The 21,623-nt window shown below is 39.6% G+C and overlaps 1 protein-coding gene across 8 annotated transcripts in view; it reads right to left on the bottom strand.

Moving 5' to 3' along the window:
* Positions 1-2,250: 2,250 nt before the first annotated feature.
* LOC117953805 (probable cation-transporting ATPase 13A3) overlaps positions 2,251-21,623 on the bottom strand; it is a 45,878-nt gene continuing 26,505 nt past the window's right edge. For 4 of the 8 annotated variants that reach the window (XM_034887142.1, XM_034887141.1, XM_034887146.1 and 1 more), the window contains 16 exons: positions 20,002-20,152; positions 19,644-19,764; positions 18,562-18,686; positions 18,276-18,439; positions 17,788-17,919; positions 16,397-16,476; positions 16,233-16,275; positions 15,010-15,119; positions 14,132-14,228; positions 9,541-9,613; positions 9,260-9,437; positions 7,350-7,531; positions 5,811-5,899; positions 5,161-5,241; positions 4,814-4,909; positions 2,251-2,457 (listed from right to left, as the gene is read on the bottom strand). In XM_034887142.1, coding sequence (XP_034743033.1) covers positions 2,275-2,457; positions 4,814-4,909; positions 5,161-5,241; positions 5,811-5,899; positions 7,350-7,531; positions 9,260-9,437; positions 9,541-9,613; positions 14,132-14,228; positions 15,010-15,119; positions 16,233-16,275; positions 16,397-16,476; positions 17,788-17,919; positions 18,276-18,439; positions 18,562-18,686; positions 19,644-19,764; positions 20,002-20,152 — 1,905 coding nt within the window. In that variant the 3' untranslated portion in view covers positions 2,251-2,274. Of the gene's footprint in view, positions 2,458-4,813; positions 4,910-5,160; positions 5,274-5,810; positions 5,900-7,349; positions 7,532-9,259; positions 9,438-9,540; positions 9,614-14,131; positions 14,229-15,009; positions 15,120-16,232; positions 16,276-16,396; positions 16,477-17,787; positions 17,920-18,275; positions 18,440-18,561; positions 18,687-19,643; positions 19,765-20,001; positions 20,153-21,623 lie in introns of all 8 variants that reach the window. The other 4 variants (XR_004658691.1, XM_034887143.1, XM_034887145.1 and 1 more) reach the window with 4 other exon arrangements.

Genomic DNA, 21,623 nt, shown 5'->3' on the forward strand with positions numbered 1-21,623 from the left:
TTTTATTGATTTATTTTTTTGCAGCAGCTAATAATGTTAGTGAAACACTGAATGTTTTATTCACAGTGAAGAGAAAAGTTCTATCCAGTGTTTTAGGCCTTAAATGGGCCTGACTGAGCACACAGCAGCTGAATCCGTACAATGTATCTGATCTGTCAGACCTAGGCACATGGTTTAAATATTTCAAATATTGGGTCAGATAACGAAAAAACGATTAAAAACAATGAAAAGACTCATCCGACACTTAGACACCATTCTCAATGTCCAGTGTTGGGGTTGCATTTCTTAAAGTTCAATGTAGTTAGTAAGACATCCTGTTGTTATCTTAAAGGAAATGTTTGACATCTTGGAAAATGTACTAAACTGTTTTCTTGCCGAGAAGATTTAATACCACTCTAATGTTTCCACAGTAAATATAAAGCTACAGACAGCAGCCGATTAGCTTAGCTTAGCACAAAGGAAACAGAGGAAATAGCTAGCCTGCCTAGTAACCAGCAGAGCCTTAAAGGTCCATATCATGCTCATTTTTAGGTTCATATTTGGGTTTTGGGTTCCTACCAGAGATGATCCGATACCATTTTTTGCTTGCCGATACCGATTCTGATACCTGAACTTGCGTATCGGCCATACCGAGTACTGATACGATACCAGTGTGCCATATATTTTATTATGTTTTAAAAACTGTATACTACTATGCCTGTATGCATGGGATATGGTTTCTATCTCTGTTGGCAGTCTGGGTCGAGTTAAACTTTTTGTGAAACATGAACTTACACAAACAATGAATGCCACAGAACTTTTTATTTTTAGGCCAGTTATGACCGAAAAAGAACATAGATAAACTACTTTAACGTAGATTTTCATTATTTTTCTTTATCAAGTAGTATGGGATCGGTGCATAAACTCCAGTACTTCCCATTACCAATCCCAGCGTTTTAAGCAGTATCGGGGGCAATACCGATACTGGTATCGTAACATCTCTAGTTTCTACAAGAACATTGCTGCATACAGTACTTTAAGGTTTAAAAAACACATTATTTTCTGCATACTGTCTGTCTAAATGTTCCTGTATTCCCCCTCGGTCTGAGACACTCAGTTGCAGTGCCCGTCTCTTTAAGCCCCCATCCTGAAAAAGCCCGGTCTGCTCTGATTGGTCAGTGTTTACAGGTCTTTGCATCTGCACTCTCTGCACGGAATGACTGTAACAGCAATGTAGCGGCACTGTCTATGTATATACAGTATACTATAGCTAAGACATCACAACTGCACAGTCCTGACGGCTCGTTTGAAGGTCCAGTGTGTAACTTTTGTAGTTGTTCATTATCAAAATCTGTATTGCCCTTCACAAACTTGTCCTATTTAATGAATATTAACCAACACCATCAATTTCAAGTATTGCCATTGGCTTGAAATTTTATATCTGTGCTTGCATGAACCGGGCTAGACTCTCCATAGTCATGCACCATCTAAAAATACGTTAGCTGGTAAGGGACGTACAGGACATACTGCCCCGCCGTTTGTGTTTTTGCTGTAACTTGATGAACTCACTCAGGTGCAGCTAATGCTGGCCGGAGCGGCCTCGAAACCCCAACGGCCCACCAGGAAAATTCCAGACTCTCCCAATTTCCACTCCGTCTCATGCACATATTTAAAATCCAAGTGTCAGGAACAGGTTGATTGCAATATATAATCTCAATGCTAGATGAGAAAATTCCTACACATTGGACCTTTAAAGGCACGGTGTCTGAATAAATCTCACTTTATATATTACGGAACCTTTAGCCATCCTTAAAACCAAAATGTGTAATTTTTAGTATGGAATTAACCAAATTAGATTAAAATGTGAGCATTAGACATTTTTTTACCCTAGGACCAGAGCCATGCTAGCAGTATCCTCCAGTCTTTGTGCTGAGATAAGCTAACTGACAGCTCATAGGTACTGCATAGATATGAGAGAATCTTCTCATCTAACTCTCAGCAAGAGAGCCAAAAGCCAGATCGTATTTCTCAAAATGTTGAACTATTCCTTTAACAGAGGCCTCTGGCTCAAGTTTCAGCAGTCTGACAAGTGCAACGTTTCTGTCTATGCGGATGAGGTTAACCAAAATGAAATAGAACTTTATGTATTAGCAGCTCACAGTCAGTCCTTGCAGTAGATTGGCCGCTTGCATCCAGCAGGCTCCGCGTCCCAAACACATCTCTGAGCATCTGCCACATCTCTGAGCTAAACTCAAGCTAAGGTTGAGTCTGTGCAGCAGTTTGCTTGCTGAGGGGTCAGAGTGGGGCAGAGGTGTGGGATTGTGAATCGCTGGCGTAGGTTACAGTGGAGGGTCTTGGGGGCCAGTCGGCGTCGTCCTGCAGCTCCAGGGCCAGGTGCATGTAGCGCACCCTCGGTGGCTTGCTTCTCCGACAAAACAACCAGGAGAGGAAAGACGAGCCCCAGTGGTCATTGGCCTCCTGGGAACATGTGACGTACATTAGAAACTAGGCAGTGACACACCATGGATGTATTCACAGCATCTCTGCTGAATGCATAAGAGAGCCTCTTCAGGAATTTTAGTAATCACATCAAAGCAACTAATCTATTTAAAGCTCAAAGCAAAGTCCCAAGTTTTTTAAGACAACAACATTTTTTATCACATAGCGTCACTGTGTCCACGTTCGGACACCACTCGCTGCTGTTGGCCATATCCAGACCCTTTCAGCCTGACGGGCTTTCAGGTCTTTTTGCAGTACTTAACACTTCCGATCATCCCCAAAATGTTAACAGAATTGATGCATACCCATCAAACAATCCACGTATGAAATGTCCTATATGTACATGGACATTTTGATGTCTAATTAGTATATGAAATGAGGGAAAGGCGTAAGAACGTTCGGGCGATAGATTTTCCTCCTCTATTTTTAGTAAACTGGACATTAAGGAGCTCTTAATGCATAATTCAGAGTTGTTGAAGCTTGGTGTTTTATTGAAAAGTACAGAAGTAAGATCCGGTAGTTTTGACAGCATTGATGGGACTTTCTTTAACTAACTGTCTGTTGCGGTGTCCGGTTATGGCCGAGGTTAACGCAAGGCTGATTTACCGGCGATAGCGTACTTTAGCTGGCTCTTGTAAAGTAAAAGCTAAAGCTAACAAGTTAACACTATATACCGTTAGAAAGGTAAGAAGTCACACAATAGCTTTACACCATTAAGTCAACTTAAAACATCAATAGATCATTTGTAATTGTATTTTAACAGATATTTTTATATAACGTCAGCCAATAAGTGTCCGAACGTAGACACAGTGACGCTACAGCAAACATCTCCTTACGATCTGCCTGTCCACTGAACACACTGTAAAAAACGCGGCCTCTGTAGACAGCCCAGGGTGTGCAAACGGCAACAAAAACAACCTGTGCCAACCTGCACCACCAAACATAACATTGTTACGGGTAAGCGGAATTAGGACTCAAAAGCAGAGATGAGGGAGGCAGGCGGGAGCAGGTACACAGGGATTTATTAAATAAAACATACAAGAAAAACACAGGGAGCAAAAACTAAACAGCTAAATCCAAAAATCTAAAAGGGTCCAGGGAAAAAGGCGAGACAAAAAACATAGGCAGTGATAACTCACAGGGAGACACGGGTAATGGGAACACGAACAAACGTCAAAAACTCAGTCAGCAAGAGGCACGGCAGGAAACAAAGACACAAGAACGATCTGACATGAGACAAAGGCAACACAATGTTAAATACAATAGGTAACGAGGTACAGGTGATACGTCAGGTGAAACACATTAGGGCGGGGCAAGACAATCAGACAGACAAACGTAAAACTCAGCAAGAAGAGACTGAACGGGACACCAGACTATTAACATAAAACAGGAAGCAGAACATACCGAAGCTCACATGGGGACACAAGACAGACTAGCACACAAAACCGGGGAGGAAACTAAGACACAACAGGAGGAGACAAGACAGGACCCCAAAAAAACAAAGAAACCCAAACACCCAAACCATCACACAGATATTTGCGCAACATGAACAAATCCACCCCCCCTTTTGTCATCATCACTCACCCAAACAGAAATCAAGACAAGAAGACACAGTGACTACACTATTACTGATCATTCAACAAAATAGTAAAAAAAACATAAACCAAGTAAACATATGTAAATGACAACACCATAAGCCCATCATACGCGTCTGTCCCCCAGCACAAAGCTTCTTAGGAGCCCTCCAGACCGCTCAGGTACTTAACCCCTTTTTCTAGTATAGACATCCAACCTGGCAAAGTATTCATTCAAACGCCTCCACCCTAGTCTCACAAGCCCACTCCTGGATTGTTGGCACCCCTTCATTCCTCCATCCTCTTATAATAATCTGTCTGCTCTCATTCAACTAGTTTGGACCCAGTTTATTATGTGCTTATTCATCCCAGCTCACAGAACAAATATTCTTTGGCTGAATGGAACGTGGGTCCCTGCCATCCGACATAAATTATCATGTAATTAATCAATTTTTTGGCAAATTGGAGTGAATAATTTTTGTTACATTGATGATGGATTCAGGAGATACACCAGAATCAGTGTAATTCTTCTCAGCACAAAGACCCCAATGAAATGTAGTAGAATAAAAGATAACCTATTGAATAATATACATTTCAATATTCAGTTCTATTAGATTTAGTCCCTACTGATTATTTATACAGCAGTCCCAACATGTAACAGGTCATTAGAGGAAATGTGAAGCAAGAGAATTGGAGAGTGAAGAGTATATATGGATAACTCTTTGTAAAAGTGTGAAATCAGAAAAGAAAAGCTTCCCAACCTGAAGTGTGTCAGCAGAGGGGGGCTCTGTAGGGTGATTTAGCCCCTGATTGCATCTGAAAACTAGCCTTCGCAAGATGATGTCAAGGATCAAAATCTAAAGGAGATTTTGGTGGGAATAAGCCGGTTATGAAGATTGGGTTACAGCCACAGAAATGCACAGAGAAAATAACTCAAAAGAAGTTTCAAAATCATGATACACTGATTTCATTCATTAGGCAGTGATGCACTACTGAGCCTCTCATTCAATGGGAAAAAATCAATGCATGCAAATCTCCATTTTCTAATTTAAAAAAAAAAGAGATCAGTCACAGGGAGGTTGTAGGGTGTGATGTCTCTAAAGCATACCTCCAGCATGAAAGACACAGCCGCATTCACTATGACAATGATGGCCAGTGTAACGCGCCAGTCAGGGGGAACACACACGATCTGAGTGGAGGCAGAGCAGCAGGAAGAGAGCACTGAATGCATCACACACACACACACACACACACACAACTTCATGCAACTTTCCAGCAGGGCTGCACGATATGAGGAAAATATGTGATATTTACAAAAACGTAGTTGAACATCACGATATCACCTTCTGCCTTTCCGCTGCCTTCAGTATTCTGCTAAAAATACATCAAATTGCTTGTTGAATACATTTTTTTTATTTTTTTAACTTTATTGCACATATTGAAAATGGAATTGAACATAAAAAGCACCATTAAAAACCAATGGTAACATTTAAAAGTGTAGTTTTCTACTGATATTTCCTTTCAACTAACTCAAAAAAATCTGAGTGTCTTGCGATGTGTTTATTGCGCCACTTTATCTCGCGATGATGATAAAAAACGATATATTGTGCAGCCATACTTTCCAGAAAAAGTTGCATCTTTCAGATTTCTTTTCTACTTTGACGTTTCAACTATTCAAATCCACAGCCAGGCTGTTATTCCCTCTTAGAGCAGCCAAGAACCAAGAACATTTGGAGAAAAGAGAAGATCCAAGTTTACCTCCAGGAAGCTGTCGATGGCAGGAACAGGATACAGCATGATGAGGAGGAGAAACGTATACAGACCGATGCAGGACAGCATGAACGGCCCTTATGAAGGTAAAATATGAAAAGAATTCAGTGAAGCCAGATTCGATTAGGTTATTTTCAATTTGCAAAGTGAAGTGAAGTGATATAAAAAAAAGGGGTTAAGAAAAATGAATAATAATTTGGAAAACGGAATTTAAAATAACACTTAGAGTCTATAGGAATGACATTTCCTTTTCTATCAACTTTCAATGAAAAGACCCATCTGACACTTATATACACTTCTCAATGTCAAGTGTTGAACAAAGTAATTTACAATAATAATTTTTATAATTTATACTCTTTATTGATTCCCTATGGGGAAACAAAAATTTACACTCTGTTGTTATGACAAACTACACTCTGTTGTTATTGAGCCGCGCCAAAAACACGTGCATGCTAGAAATAGGACATTTTTCTGCAAAGACATCCAAAACGCCACGCAACCGATACGCCACGCTCACGCCACGCAGGCAGTGTGCAGGGGGCTTTAGTGTTGGGCAAACTGCGTTATTGCGAGGGGAAACGGGGAAGTGATGTGGCAAAGTATAAGAGCGCCAGATTGCAGGTCGGGCTGATGGAAGAAAAAAACACAAGACTTTTACTCAGGTGACTGGAGTTTGTGTCCCATGTGAAACGATAGGTCAAATTGTTGAAATTAACCGAGTTTTGTGACGTCACGTTCCGTCCTCATTTTAGTAGTTTTACGGGACCCATTTTAAGTATTTCTTGTTGCCAATTTGCAGGGTTGCGTGGGATGTTCCCCTTTTTGGTCTACATGTTGTTGCCTCTGCTGACAAATTTTTTTTATTCCCGGTGGGGACAAAATGCGTCACCCCTCAAAAGGATCAATGCTACTTCACCAAAAGACCATGTATGACATACCTAAAACAGAAGTATTTCAAACTAAAGTGCTACAACGTGAACAGTCTGTAGTGTGATAGAAAGATTAAATCCGAGCAGCAGTTTCTGGTTGTATTTCGCTACTAAAGAGCTCCGGCCCACCGGCTCACACGCCAGTTGTTTAGCCGCCAATAGGTGACTGTGGTCCGGCTACAGGCCACGTCAGACAATTGTGCTTTCAGGGGCCGTGGTTGTGGAGTTTAGCCAGAAAAAGTGAGCATCATGCAGCGATAACAGTTAAGTTTAAGCACCAAAACAACTAGTTAGGGTTAGGAAAAAGATGGTGGTTTGGATTAAAACACTCTTGAGGAACGAACAAGTGTTTAGTGAGGTGAAAGTATTTTGTTTTCACCGAAAAGTGAAAGCGCTGCGTTTTATGTTGACACCACATTGTATTATTTCATTTTGAGTTTATATATATATCCATTATATCTCCACTGGATATTATAGTTTGGTATGCAAGGCCCAGTGGCACTATATCCATGGTATTGGAAGGGGAATTTAATTCTTGCATGTTATGTTTTGTTGTGTATGATCAGTTCAGCAGAACTTTTACTTTTATCACTCTTACAGTTCTTGTAGCTTGGCTGTCTGAAGGGCTTTCCCTTGGAGAAAATGATGGCCACAGCCAGATACTGGAAGGAGGACACATAGAAGAGGGTGGTGTTCTCGTAGTTCCTGATGTTTTTGTGGTCATGAGGACTTGTTACATTCAGGCTGTAAGAGAGACTTGATCTGGAAACATTACAGGCACTACAGGAGAAGAGAAGAGAAAAGAAGTATTTCATAAAAAAAAAAAAAACTCAGAAAAGTCCTGCATTCATAAAAATGTCACTGTTTCCAGACTTTACACTGTTGTTTTTCTTCTTTTTGTCTACTGACCAGCGTATATGATAGAAAATGTGTTACTGTACATAACTACATTTGCTAGTACAGGCAGATACTACATGGAGAAAAACTAGGCATTCTAACCTCACTCGTAAATTAATTTGTAAAGGGTAACCTCGTTTTTTTAACCCTATTTTCCCAAGAGACTGAAGGGAACAACAGTCTTCGACATTGTTGACAGCGTTTAGCGAGATCGCTGTAGTCGGCAGCGGCGAAACGAGCTACAATGAGCAAATGCTTTTGCCACTGACAGGCTCAGATTATTGTCCCAAGTGTCTAAAAACATTATGGAAAGGATTCCTTTGGTGGTCGACCTTTCTGTTAAGAGTAAGATCCTTTTTTTTAAACATAAAAACATTCTCAAAATTGCTATCGCTAAACCCACCAGAATCTATATAAATGAAAAGTATTTTTGGAATCAGAAAAATGTATTTGTCTTTCCAGTCTTCCACAATCATGGTTTGGTTGAAATTAACACATACTTTACTGATTTACATGTAGAAATATGCTGGCTATTTCCACAAAAGAACTGGATATTTAAAGGGAGTCTGGCAGGCTTAGCGATCTCTGAACTGTTTAAAAATAAAAAAGAAGTGGATCTTAGTCTTTAACAAAAAAGGTCTACCTCTGTAGGGATCCTTTCTATAACGTTGTCAGACCCTTTGAATAACAATCGGAGCCTGTCAGTGGCTTTTAGTGGACAACATAGACGATTTGCCCAATAGGATTACATTGCAGTGCAGTGCTGAACACAGCGTTCTCGTTCCACACTGGACCAATTTCACTTACACACAGGTTAAAAGAATGAAGTTACCCTTCAACCCTCGTGTTGTCCTTGGGTCAAATTGACCCGTTTTTCTATCAATGTTCTTTAACCCAAATAACATGATTGATTCTGAAATCTCTACTTTCATACATTTTGGAGTGTAAAAAAATGTGTATTTTCGGAGTTTAAGTGGTTTTAAAAAAGTATTGAGTAAAAGTTGACATATTCCAGTCTGTGATTATCCTTTAACAAACATTCCTTTAATTTTAGTCTAAATAATTCCTAATTTCTGCTTTTCTAACTCAAACATTAAATATCATTTCCTAAAAAGGAGGTTTGTTGAACATATATTCCAAAAATAACTATCAAACTGAAGCTAATAAGTTAGTGTTTCGCAGTGTTAAACGTCAAAAAAAGTGACAAACATTTTAAAAAAGCATCAAAGTGTTGAAAAAAGAGACAAACACTTAAAAACATTACTTAAAAGCCTAAACAATTTTCAATTTTGACGGGAAGACAACACAATTGGCTGGATTAGTTGGATGTTGTTACATTGAGTCACTTCATTATTCATTATTGCTATATGATATATATTTTTTTATTGGAGATGTGGGCAGCCCTGCACAGATTTGGAACTACGCTTAGTGTACAGTGAGAATAATATGTAAGCATTTTTAGAAAGAGTGTAAAGATGTCAGCAGAGACAAAGCTGGAGAGCAGGCTGAAACAATGTGTAATAGCATTTACAGTACCTAAATTTACCATAATCAACCAGTGATTCACTCATTTATCATTTGGCAGGAGCTAATTTCAAACATGTCACTCACTCTGACTGAGGCGTCCATTTCTCATACCAGCTCTGCTGTCTTACTAAGAGGAAAGCCAGGACCTGGAAGACCAGGCTGGTGAGGATCTGGGTCAGGACGGAGAAGAGGAGCGGGCCGGAGATCAGACTGGACGGGGGGCGCTGCCACACCAACTCCTTCCACGCCGGGTTCAGACTCACTGCAGACACATGTCACTGTATGTTATCATATTCAATTGCTTTCGTCTAAGTCCCAGGACTCAAACATTGAGTAAAAGCAGTTTTGCTCTTCATGGTGCTCACTTGTGAAGGCAATGATGAGAATGATGGCAATGTCAATGAAGAGGAACTGGAAGTCTCCCAAGTTGCTCAGTATCTACAATATCAGGAAAGAAACAGTCAGAAAAGAAACAGTCACACGGCAGCAGCGGAATGGCTCTGCAACGACTCAATATCTAAGACAATTAGTCTGGCTATCACAAGACCAAGCCAAGCCCAATAGATTTGAGATTGGGAATAAGAAAAAGAAACTTTTAACTTTCCCAAAGTGGGTAACAGCAAAGACAAGAGCAGCGATAGATAAGTGTACCAGAAGTACCGTTCTTACAGTAAAATAAAAACAAAGTTACTGTACATTAAATAAGAATAAATAGCATTGGTCTGGGGAGTCTGCTATGGATTTTCTCTGCACAAGAGGCGTGACCAACAGGTATAGTTAAAATATCTCTGTACGCAATTGGATAGTCCTTCAACCAATCAGACCAACGATCCGGGTGACGTAGAAGCGCAAGCGGAATCAACGGATTGCTGCGCTTTGGTGGGCCTGCACACTAACATTGATATAAAAAAAAGAGAGAGTTTAATTTTACGAGCTGACTGCATCACAAACTACTACTTTCTTATGTGAGTTAGGTTTTAAAGCGTTCCAAAGCGCTGCAATGCTCCCCCTTCTCTTCACTGAGGCCTCTATCTTTACAGGCTTGTGGTGATGTGCAATGTGCTATAGGTTCCGAAAAAAAATCTAGGTTTGGTACTTGCAATTATTTTTGTTTTGTCTTGTTCAAAAATATCGTGGCAGAGAATCGTAATATCATTTCTAAGCAGAATAAAAACGGACGGTCAACCATGTTATGAGTGTTGGTGTTACATGGTTTGCCCACCAGAGGGCGCTCTATAACGTCCCTGTTGGCAACACTGATTATTAAGGGCAAAAAAAGTGGCAAAAAAACGTTTAAAACCTAAAGCCTAGAAAAACAGACCTGCATTCATCAGACCATTTTAAAATAATGTATTAAGTCAGTTCAATTCTATTTCATTTATAGTGTCAGATCATTACAGAAAGTTATCTCCCAACACTTTACTTATAGAGTAGGTCTAGACCACACTCTATAATGTACGAAGACTCAGCATTTCCCCCAAAAGCATGCATTTGGTGCGACAGCGTTGAAGAAAAACTTTTTTTGAAGGGCAGAAGCCTCAGACAGAATCTGATTCTCGGCGGACGGCCATCGGCCACGACCGATTGGGGTCTGTGAGGGGATCTGTCTGTTTTGGGTTATTTTGTTTGGTGGTTTAACCCACCTACTTTTCTAAACCACTAACCCTGGTCCCTGATATCTTCCCGCAGAGCTGGTAGCTCTTTAGATCTGAGGAGAGCCGGTCGGACCCTCTGTTCTGGCTGACTGGAGGTCAGCGGCTTCAGGCAGGGAGGCCTCCAAAGATCAACTGCTATTGCAGCACCCGGTCTCTGCCTTCAGGCAGGGAGACCTCCAAAGACCAAGTTGGTTTGCAGATCTTGGTCTCTGCCAAAGCCGCTGGGCCCTAGCGGCCTGGAGCAGAAGCTCTGACCAGCTCAGCTCCAATCTTCAGAGCTGTCCAGTTGAACTTAAAGACTCAACATGGGTTCTTCCTATGAACTCCTCTAGGGACGTTTTGTGATCTCACTCATGACGTGGTGAACTCACAGCTGATTGACCATTAATTATTTTGATGTGTTATAAATTGCTGTGATGACATATACCGTAGAAAATACCAGTCTATAAGACCTTTCTAATTAGGGGTCCAAGCCCGAGGGGGCTGGGAACCGCTATGCGACTCACACAGCAGGGCTGTGGAACCCTATTGTTTTCTAAGGATTAATCATCATCATCATCATAGTATTTAGAGGTCCAATCCCGAGGGGGCTGGGAAAGTGGCACCAAAGCTATGCGACTCACACAGCAGGGCTTTGGAACCCTATTGTTTATTTTAGGATTATTCTTCCTCCTCCTTTTCCTTCTCCATTTTTCTTCTCCACGTAAAACTCACGCTGCAGCCTAAACGGTACACGGTGGCAGTTTGCCATTTTCAGGACTGCTCCAAAACTCCGCAAGGACCTCAGACGCAAAACTGACCCACTTCCACCACTAAGTGGCGCTATGGCAGAAAAACCCGTGATGGCTTTATAACTCCAAACCGTACATCGGAAATTTATAAACCATATATCGACGCGTTCCCTAGATCCAACTGAATCTCGTGATATAGGCCATGCCCATTTCAGCCTAGACTTTTATGCGTGAAAATTTGTGATTTAACAAACTTTTTCAAACCTCTCCTAGACGATGCCATTGGTCTGCAAAAAACGTGGAACATATCATCTCCAGACTGACCTGACAAGAGGATGTTAAAATTTTATATATACACACAAGCAAATTTGTGTAGCTTACTATGGAAACACCAACTTTACACTTTAGACTAGTTTTGGACTGTTTTAGTCAACACAAATGCTTGTGTGTCATTGCTGTGTGTGTGATATTAATACATATCTGTGAGATGATTGTTATTTATTTGTCTTTATGGTCCTACAACCTTTTTAACATTCAAGTGACCTCAGTGCTGGACAAATATTCTAATAGCCCAGTTTTTCCTAATAAGAAATGTTAATAGAGTGACTATGGACAAGAGGACTGATGTTTTACAAGGTTTTATAGAAAATAAACCAGGCAGACCAGAGGTTGTCAAAAATCATTCAGGGTTCTGGGATACTGTACCGCCGACCTTGCGGCTCACACCTCCCGCATTACGCTTTAGGTTCCACTTTCGCGTGCTAGCTGGGTCGCCGATGACGACTCGCGTCGGGGCGACTGGCACGATGAGGCTTGGGCCCTGGTCATAACTGCTTGCTGTTCTAGTTTTTAGTGTTCTAGTGTTTCTAGTGTTCAAAGGACTTTAAGTTTCATATCTTAAGTTTATATTTTTATACATTTTATTTATCAAAACTTTCATGTATTTTGATGTTGCTCTCTTCTGTTGTTGCAAGAAAACAAATTATTATAATATTATTTAGTGAAAACTCATAAATAACTACAAATAGGCAATGTTAGGGAAATCTGTTTATGTTTTGTTACGCATCTCTGTATTTAAAATAAATATATCGGCCGATATATCAGATATCTGATTTTTAATTAAACTAATATTTGTATCGGTATCGGCCTTAAAATCCTTTATTGGTCGGGCTCTGTCAATGACTAATTAAATGTGCTGCCATAATCCGGAATGCATGGCTAAATCTGGCATTTACATGTTGGACTCCGTGCTCATGTTTATTAACGTGCATTGTCCCTTTTAACCCTTGTTTTGTCCTCCCGCCCACTATGCAACTCTTTATTTTTCCTGGTCCAAATAAAAAAAAACTTTTTCTGCCGCTTTTCACAAAGTTTTGCTACTTTTTTTGTGTCGCTTTTGTTATTTTTTTCCAAGTTTTTTTTAATCCTGTTTCCCGATGTTTTTGTCACTTTTCTTTTGTCATTTTTGGGGGGGTTTTCTGCGCTTGTTGACGTTTTTGATGTCTTTTTCTCCGGGTGGGGGGGGTTATTAATTGTTTTTCAAATGCTATAAACTTGAATAAGTAGTGAACTAATCATTTATTTTACTTATAAAAGGCATCATAGGTAACCATCCAAAAAACCACCCATACAACTTTTAATTTAATCTAAATAAAGAAATCCTGAAGTGATCTCATTTTGCCACAGCCAATAGCCAGTATTTAAGCCTTCACTCACACTTTTCCTTATTCTGCCCATGAACCCTCTGTATGTTATGTTGGAACTATACCAGTGTTTATGAAGCAAAAACAATGTAAGACTTTTAAAGATCTTTTTAGGAAATATTATGGATGAAATGTAAGACCTACTGTATATCACAACACAAAAAACGTACAAATGGAAATGCAGTCACAAAATGAACATAGTCCTGGACACAGGTTAGATGTAATGTTGAATTGCAGAAACACATGTGTCTGTGGTAAAATCCAAAAGAGATTCTAGCCAGTAACACGAAAGCTGATTGGCGGAAATATAAGTTGCATGTTATGTACTTATTTATAGTTGTAACACAGCAAACTTATATTTGGACTATCGAAAGAAAGAACAACAACACCACGGAATAAGAATAATATTAACATGCTAAAGCATTGAGGGAATATTTCAATGAAGATTAGAGCGTAATTGTTTTTTTCTTGTTTATTTATCTGTAGTACCAAAATGATGTGCTTTTTTCTTTTCTTTCTATAAAAAGTGTTTTCTTTTAAATATTTAAAACATATGTATACACATTGGCAAATTTGTGTTAAGCATGTACAGCTGTCTTTAATATCAAGGTTTTACAAGCCCTCTGGGTTTTTCTTTTTTTTCAATGTCATTGTATACTTCTTCTCTTTTTGTTATTTGTACTTTATATACAATAAACAAACAAAGAAAGAAAGAAATATTCAAATACCAACGAAGAAAATTAAATGTGTTCTTTTCCTTCTTAAATATCATACGTATTTTATTTAAGGTAAATCAAAAAAATACAATGGTATTTGTCACCGACTGCATTTGAAAGTGTACGGAGTGTGAGAGAGCGCTGTGTTTACCGAGTACAGCAGGGTGACGCTGAGGTACTGGATGATGCTGTACAGAGCCATGAACTTGAACACGCAGAATGATGTGATGAGAGCAGCTCGGCCCTCCCTTAGCAAGGCAAGAACATTCAAAATAATCAGTTAGAAAGCTCAAAGAAATGAAAAAAAGGACAATGTACATTTTATTCCACAATAATAAAAAAAGTATTTTTCATGAGACATCAAGCGTTTATGAGTTTAACTGTGAACCGTGTGTGTGTGTATGTGTGTGTGTGTGTGTGTGTGTGTGTGTGTGTGTGTGTGTGTGTGTGTGTGTGTGTGTTGTGTGTGTGTGTGTGTCTCATTACACCCCTGGTGGTTAGAGATAAAACTGATGTGGAGAAGTTTGTTAAACAATTTGTAACATAGTGTACCTTAGTGTATGTTTCTGAAATGTCAAATTCTCTAAATTCTGGATGATATTCAATCAATCAATCAATCAATCAAACTACTTTATTTAACCCTCGGGGGGGATTTGGTTCATTACATATGCTCTATTCTCAAAATGAAAGTTATAAACAGATTAAAAAATAAAATAATAAAATAAATAAAACAGAACAAGAAATATGTAAACCAAATAGAAGTTAGAATTATGTAGGGGAAAATAAAAAAATAGGTTCTAATATTTTCAGCATATATATGTAAAATAAAGTAATATGTGAAAACAAAAATGTTGATCCTATAATATATTCAGCACTGTAAATAATGAAAATGCTATTGTGCGGTATAAAAAAACACAGTATCAATGTCAGTAACCGCAGTATTGCACAGTTGAATTATTATTGCAGTATTAACTAAGTTAACTAAGTAACCTAACTAAGCTATTTGCACACGGTGGAGGGAGTTGCTACCTGATGAGGTTGGGGACACAGGAGATGTTGGGGGTGGAGGAGGTGAAGGGTGAAGCAACAGAAGCCTCCAGCTCAGACAGAGAGATCCCACTGTGAGCTCGCTTTAAAGCCTGACACACACACACACACACACACACACGCACACACGCGCACACACACACACACACACACACACACACACACACACATACCTTCATTAGGTAAAATAACTTTGCTTTCCATACCCACACACGCCCGCCTTCCCAAAACGCCTTGAGAAGTATCATCCATAACGTGAATGTATTTTAGGCCTACACACTGCTGGACTAAAAACTAAATAAAAAATCAACTATTATGGTATTGTGCACACTTATCAATCTACAGTGTTGGCTAGATGATGTCAAACCATCAGTTTAAAATTGGCTAGATAACTTCTTACAACTTCTCCCTTTGAAATGGCGCACACAGGTTCTCCAAGGAGACATGAATGGTTTTTCTTTTGTATGGAGCCCTGTTCTGGATTCCCTTGGAGAGGACTATGCTGATATCATATTAAAAGGTTTTTGCAACTTTGGGATCCAAGTTATCACCAAAGAATGTAACATCTCAAGGTTATTGTAATAATTGAGACGATGATCTATGTTTATGTTGTTGTCCCCCACCCCCTCCCCACCCATTTGCTTGCTTTTGTGTTTTTACTCTGTTAATCTGATTGTACAGTTTGCATTGTCTAAATTAAGTTTCCATGTTACGTACCCTATATACAATTTTTTTTTTTTTAAATGATTGAAAAAAAGACGAGGTAAAAGTTGTAATGTGCTATACCTTTATTTGAGTCATTGGATTGTTTTTCTCTTCTACAGTTCAGGTGGAAATATTTTACATTTTGGATAGTGTGTAATCATGTGAAATACACTCATAAATTAAACAAGTATATGTTTTGTTAGCATTTGTACTGTAACAGTAAATTGTATGTATAACAAATGTCAGCACTCATACAAATCTTAATTGTTGGATAGTTGACTAGTTCTTAAATGTGATAATGTATATTTTTAGTAAAGGATTTGAGCACTACCGCCGCTGTCATGCCTGTATTTTATTTTGGATGAGTTCCTGAGACCAAATCACACACTGGCATGTGAGCGGGTTTAACAAATGAGCCCTCGTCTGGTGTGAGATAGGGCAACGACGTGTATTGTTATGTTATGATTTGTGCATATTAAATAGAAATAATCCATACTTACTCCACAGTCATTAGCACCATCCCCACACATCCCAACAGTGTAGCTGGAAGGGAAAGCAGTGGGTCACATAGTAGTAGTATATTTGCTGATGGAAATAAATCTTTATAATCATATGATCTTCGACAGATTTAAACTGAAGCCAGACAAACTGATGAGGGACTCACTCAATGCTCTGCAGGACTTCCACCAGCTGAGTCTTCTGGTCTGGAGCCATGCGGGCAAACACAGTGGCTCTCAGCACCAGCTGCAGCGCCCCCGTGTGCAGAGACACCGAATTATTTCCATCATTACCCAACTACAGCAAACAGACTACAAATCCCTTTCTTCCTGGGTAAAAAACATCTGGTTTGTGTTAGCTTGGTTACTGATAATAAATGTAATCCGTGTCATTTTCTACGTATACAAATAGACTTAGAAGTGCCCCACTGTGTGGCTGGGTTGGGTTAGTGTTAGTGGGTTGAGCAGGCGCACGTATACTTCGACATGTATGCCTTGACACATAGGTCCAAAGATCAAATCCGACCTGTGACAATGTCCTGTATGTCTCCCCCCCGCCCCTTTCTCACCTAGCTGTCCTGTCAATTAAAGGCAGAAAAAGCTGCCAAAAAATCTTTAGAAGTGCCCTGCTGTCTAAAACGTGTCATTTGGAAACAAATGATCCCTTTTATAAACTGTTGATTATACTGTGAAATAGGCCTGCATGGTTAATTGTTATAAAATTGTAATCTCAAAACTCATCCACACGTGCAAATAACTGCAATTAATTCTCAGCGTCTACGATATAAATGCTTTAAAACATCAATATTATAATGGTTACAGGTGAATACCATAACAAAATTTGAATGGCTTTATATACATTCACGATTGAATTTTTTATGACGGAATTCTCATTTATTTTACGAGCCCAATGCATCACAAACGCTACTACTTTCTTCTGTGAGTTTTAAACATAGACTGTATAAATTAGATTATAAAGTGCTCCCAAGCGCTGCAATGCCCTCCCTTCTCTTTATTGAGGCCTCTATGTTTACAGGCTTGTGGTGCTGCGCGATGTGCTATAGGTGCCAAATAAAATGTATATTTGGTACTGCCAATTTGTTTTGTTTTGTCGTGGCAGATAATTGTGATATCACTTCTAAGCACAAATATTGTGATTCATATTTTTCCTCAAATCGTGCAGGCCTACTGTGAATGTGGCTACTACTTCTGTTTCTCTTTTTTACTTTGTTTTTTTAATGAAACCTTTGAACACCCACGCTCAAAATGTACTGGTGGATTCTGTATGTCTACATTTGGCATGTCCCTGGGGTGTGGTTTTATATAAGCCATTATAGGGTTCTACCACACCCTCACATGTATTTTATTCAAAGTGATTTGTGTTCATGTGTTTGAAACAAATAAACACATTACAGCAACATCCAAACCACGTCAGTGTAGTAAGAAAGAAACCTGAACTATGCACACCAATATATGTGTAACTTGGCTCTAACGCTGATGCAAACCTTGTACACACATGAACATGTAGATGTTTGCCTGTCTCAAGATGAGCCTGTACCTTTTGGACGAGTTGAGGGAAGTGCTCAGTGATAACAGCGAAGGTTCTGCCGGTCACAGCGAAGTGATAGTGTTGTTCCTGCTGAGGAACTTTCTTGTCATATACCTCGTCCCGCAGGTTTATCTCCACTGTCTGAAGGAGAGAAGATGAGCCGATATCACTACAACGCCTTAAAACTACCAAACAGTGTTGACTCCAAAGACGTCTTTGCCCCTGATATTAGTCTTGCATTGCCAGATCTATCTCCACAGCGCTGTGGAGTTTTGTCTGGCTACACCGCAGATTCATTCTGGGATAGTAGAAAAAACTATCTGGCTTGTTAGCATTTCTTTAAACCAATTGTCTTGAGAACAACAACACACAGAGAGTCAAATTGGCAATTGATCCAAACTACCCCTCACAGACAGAAAGAAATATTCTCTACAGTTTTTTGTGTTTCTTATATCGGTTCATCCGTTTCTCAGTGGCTCTGAGGATGTCTGTCTCACCTGATTTTCCTTGATGGTGGGAGCGGGGTTTTCAGTGTAATTCCATGTGATGCTCGCAAGGTGGAAATCTTTAGGAGGAGCAGCGTCTGCAATAATGACCCTCTCATTTGAACGGACCATCCCACATTCTCGAGCCACTGATATCGCCGTCAACATGTTGTCACCTAACCGAGGATAAAAGAGAGAGAAAGGAGGAATTTGACATATTGTGATTGTATTCTTTCATATCAATGCAATGATGACACAAGGTTAAAACAAGTGGAATAAAGTCCCCAAACGGATTTACCCGTGACCATCAAAGTGCGGATGTTAGCTTGACGTAATTCACGTAAAACCCCGGCAGTTTCCTCTTTTATTTTGTTCTGCATGATGATCAAACCAAGGAACTCCATGTTGGTTTCTATCAGGTCCCTAAGAGCAAGAAGTCATACATTTTACCATTACAAACCATTTATTTGTCCGTAACACCGTGCACAATTCATGTTTTAAGTCACTTCACAGTAGGGCTGGGCAATATATGGATATTATATCGATAGCGCTACAACCAACCAGAGCAACGCTAGTTGATAGATTAAACTTTTGTAGTATCTGGTCGCCAAAACTCCAAACACGTCTTCCTTTTTTAAGAATGACTTCAGAGATTAACTCCAAGTCTTCCAGGGTCTGCATCCAAATCTGATCACAAGATCGCAGCAGCCATCTTCTTTTTTTTAAAGTAGAAGGGAATTCACGCAGAACCGTCGCAACTCTCCAATCCTTATGTTAAGCCCGCCCACCGACTTTATATACAATGTGATTGGCCAGACCAGAATGAGTTTTTTCCAGCTTGCAAGCCAACAGAGAGTTCCTAGACTGACCCTGGCTACAAATTACATATGCTGCCGTAAGAAAAGTACGGATAGAAAAAGATTTCTATGCTACTTAAAAAGGTGAATTTAAGAAGATATGTAAAAATCCAAATCAAAAATGGCCTTGTCATTTCTTTCCTACATTTTTCATTATGCAAGAAACATCCCCTGGATGCACTGGGACAGGTCCTCAGTGATGTGACACGGGGTCTTGCAACATCAGACACCCTCTCCCATGTAACCCAGCCAGAATTGACAGGGCCCTGACTTGTGTCCCAGCAGCAACTTATATTCTATATTTTAAACATGTATATTTTAAAACATATTTATTTATACTTTATAATTATTTAACTATCAGAATGATGGTAAACCAAACCACAAACCGAAAGCAGTGTGTTGCTTGTTAAGCGCGAGCTAAGTCCTTGTGACATCAAAATGGGGACTACGTATTTGTATTTACAGCGTTTTCGGTTGTCTGGCAGCAGCTATGTGTACTGCTACTGAGTGTTATCTGTGGTACCTGCTGAGGCTCTGGACTTTGTGCCAAGAGAGTTTGGCCTCCAACTGTCGATGTGCCAGGGCAATAACCCTGAAGCCCTGCCTGGTGTAGCTCTCCAGAGTCTCTGGGAAGCTCTGTGGAACTGAACACAAGGACACAGCCTGTTTTTTAGATGAGTGTAGTATTTTTTTTAAGATTACTTTTTGGGCAACTGAGTATCTTTTCCATGCCTATATAGATATAGGCATGGAAGAGATAGAGAGGCCGTGACTAAAGACACTGAGAGATATTCTTCATTTACTGTCGATTACTTTGTGTATTTTCATAGACATGCCACATAAGGAAAGGAAATCTTAAACATATGGTGGAAGTGTCAAACCTGTGTGCTGTTTGCAGAGGCTGGCCACCACCTCCGGTGCTCCCTTCAAGAAAGCGTTCATGTGTTTCTCCCCCAGCCTCCTGACCACCACACTCATCCTCTGCAGCGTGGAGGAGAAGGGGAACTGACGCACAATACCAATCTCAAATGGCTGAGGAGCAAAAGACACATTGCTCAGTACAAAAACAACTTCAAATCACCTCTTTACATCACGTTCAGTGTAAATGAAATGCGGAGATGGCCAGCTTAGCTTAGCTTAGCCTAACTTAGCATAAAGGCTGGAAACAAGATGAAACAACCTGGCTCAATAGAATAATAACTAGGGCCTCGGGTATCAGTACACAGCCCTAATATTCCTTAACAATACTTTTTTCAATACCAATTTTATAAAATCCATTTTAAGAAAAATAAATTACATAACACATTATGAAACAAATCTTTTTATTTATGTTTCAGCTGCTACTACGCAAGCCGCGTTTCTCTACGACATGTAATGTTAGACAGCCGACCACAAACATCATTAGATCTGGGTAGAAATATGCTGCATGCTTATTGGCTCACTGACTTGGATGAGGTTTACTCCTTAAGCCCAGTACAGACCAAAGATTCACAGCAAGACAAAGCGATTTTAGATCGTTGCAGGAAAACGTTGCAGCTGTCTGAACTGGTCATATCAACAGTGGCTGCTTTTAGAACATAAGAGACGTCACGTTTCTACAACCAACAGCAAAGTCAGCTTGTAAAGTCAGCTACAAACTATAGAAATAAAATTGATCAAAGATCAATAATTAACTTTTTTCTATTACAAACTGACAACTGCTCGAAATGATATCCAGCTTCAAATAGCCTGGAAAGTCGGAAGTTAGAACGGAAGTACAAAGGGTTGTTGCTATGGAGATGATACAGCGTCGCATTGGCGTGAACTGGCAGCTTTAACGCTGCAGACCGGGGTGTTGCGAGTAGTTGCAAGTTTCGACTCGTCTCGTCACAAATTCATCTGAACTGGACTTTAGGTATTGAAATTGTTTTGAAGGTATGTTTCAATACTTGATACAATGGAGGCAACTCGGTCAATGCTTAAAAGTAGAAATGTTCTGATACCAATACCAGTTTCCATATCGCCTGTGATACTGCCTAAAACTCTGGTATCGGGAAGTACTGCAGTTTACACACCAATCCGATACCATGTGATAAAGCCCTAAAGAAAATCTACGTTAAAGTAGTTTATTTATGATCTTTTTCCGTTTTAACTGACTGTCAAACTAGATGAAAAAAGAAAGTTCTGTAGCGATCATTGTTTGAGAGTTTAACCTGAGCCAGACTAACAACAAAATAGAAAACGCATTGTCAAAAGTGGATGGCAATATATGATTTTGTATTATTAACATAAGTGCATGTGTATTGCTGTTAGCACTTTTTTAATGGACTAATGGCATGTATTTTTGGGGTTTTAATGTTTTTATTGTTTGCCGCATGTTTAAGTTTTATTACAACTTTTTCATTGCATGAACTGTTCTAGTGGATATACCATACCACTTTGACAAGACTGGAGCTCCTCCCCCTTTAACTTTCAGACCTGACTAATGAGCTGTATGCAGGACAGGTGTGAACACCTGAGCTAA

This window comes from Etheostoma cragini, chromosome 12 (genome assembly GCF_013103735.1).
Source record: "Etheostoma cragini isolate CJK2018 chromosome 12, CSU_Ecrag_1.0, whole genome shotgun sequence".
In the NCBI taxonomy this organism is placed as follows: Eukaryota; Metazoa; Chordata; class Actinopteri; order Perciformes; family Percidae; genus Etheostoma; species Etheostoma cragini.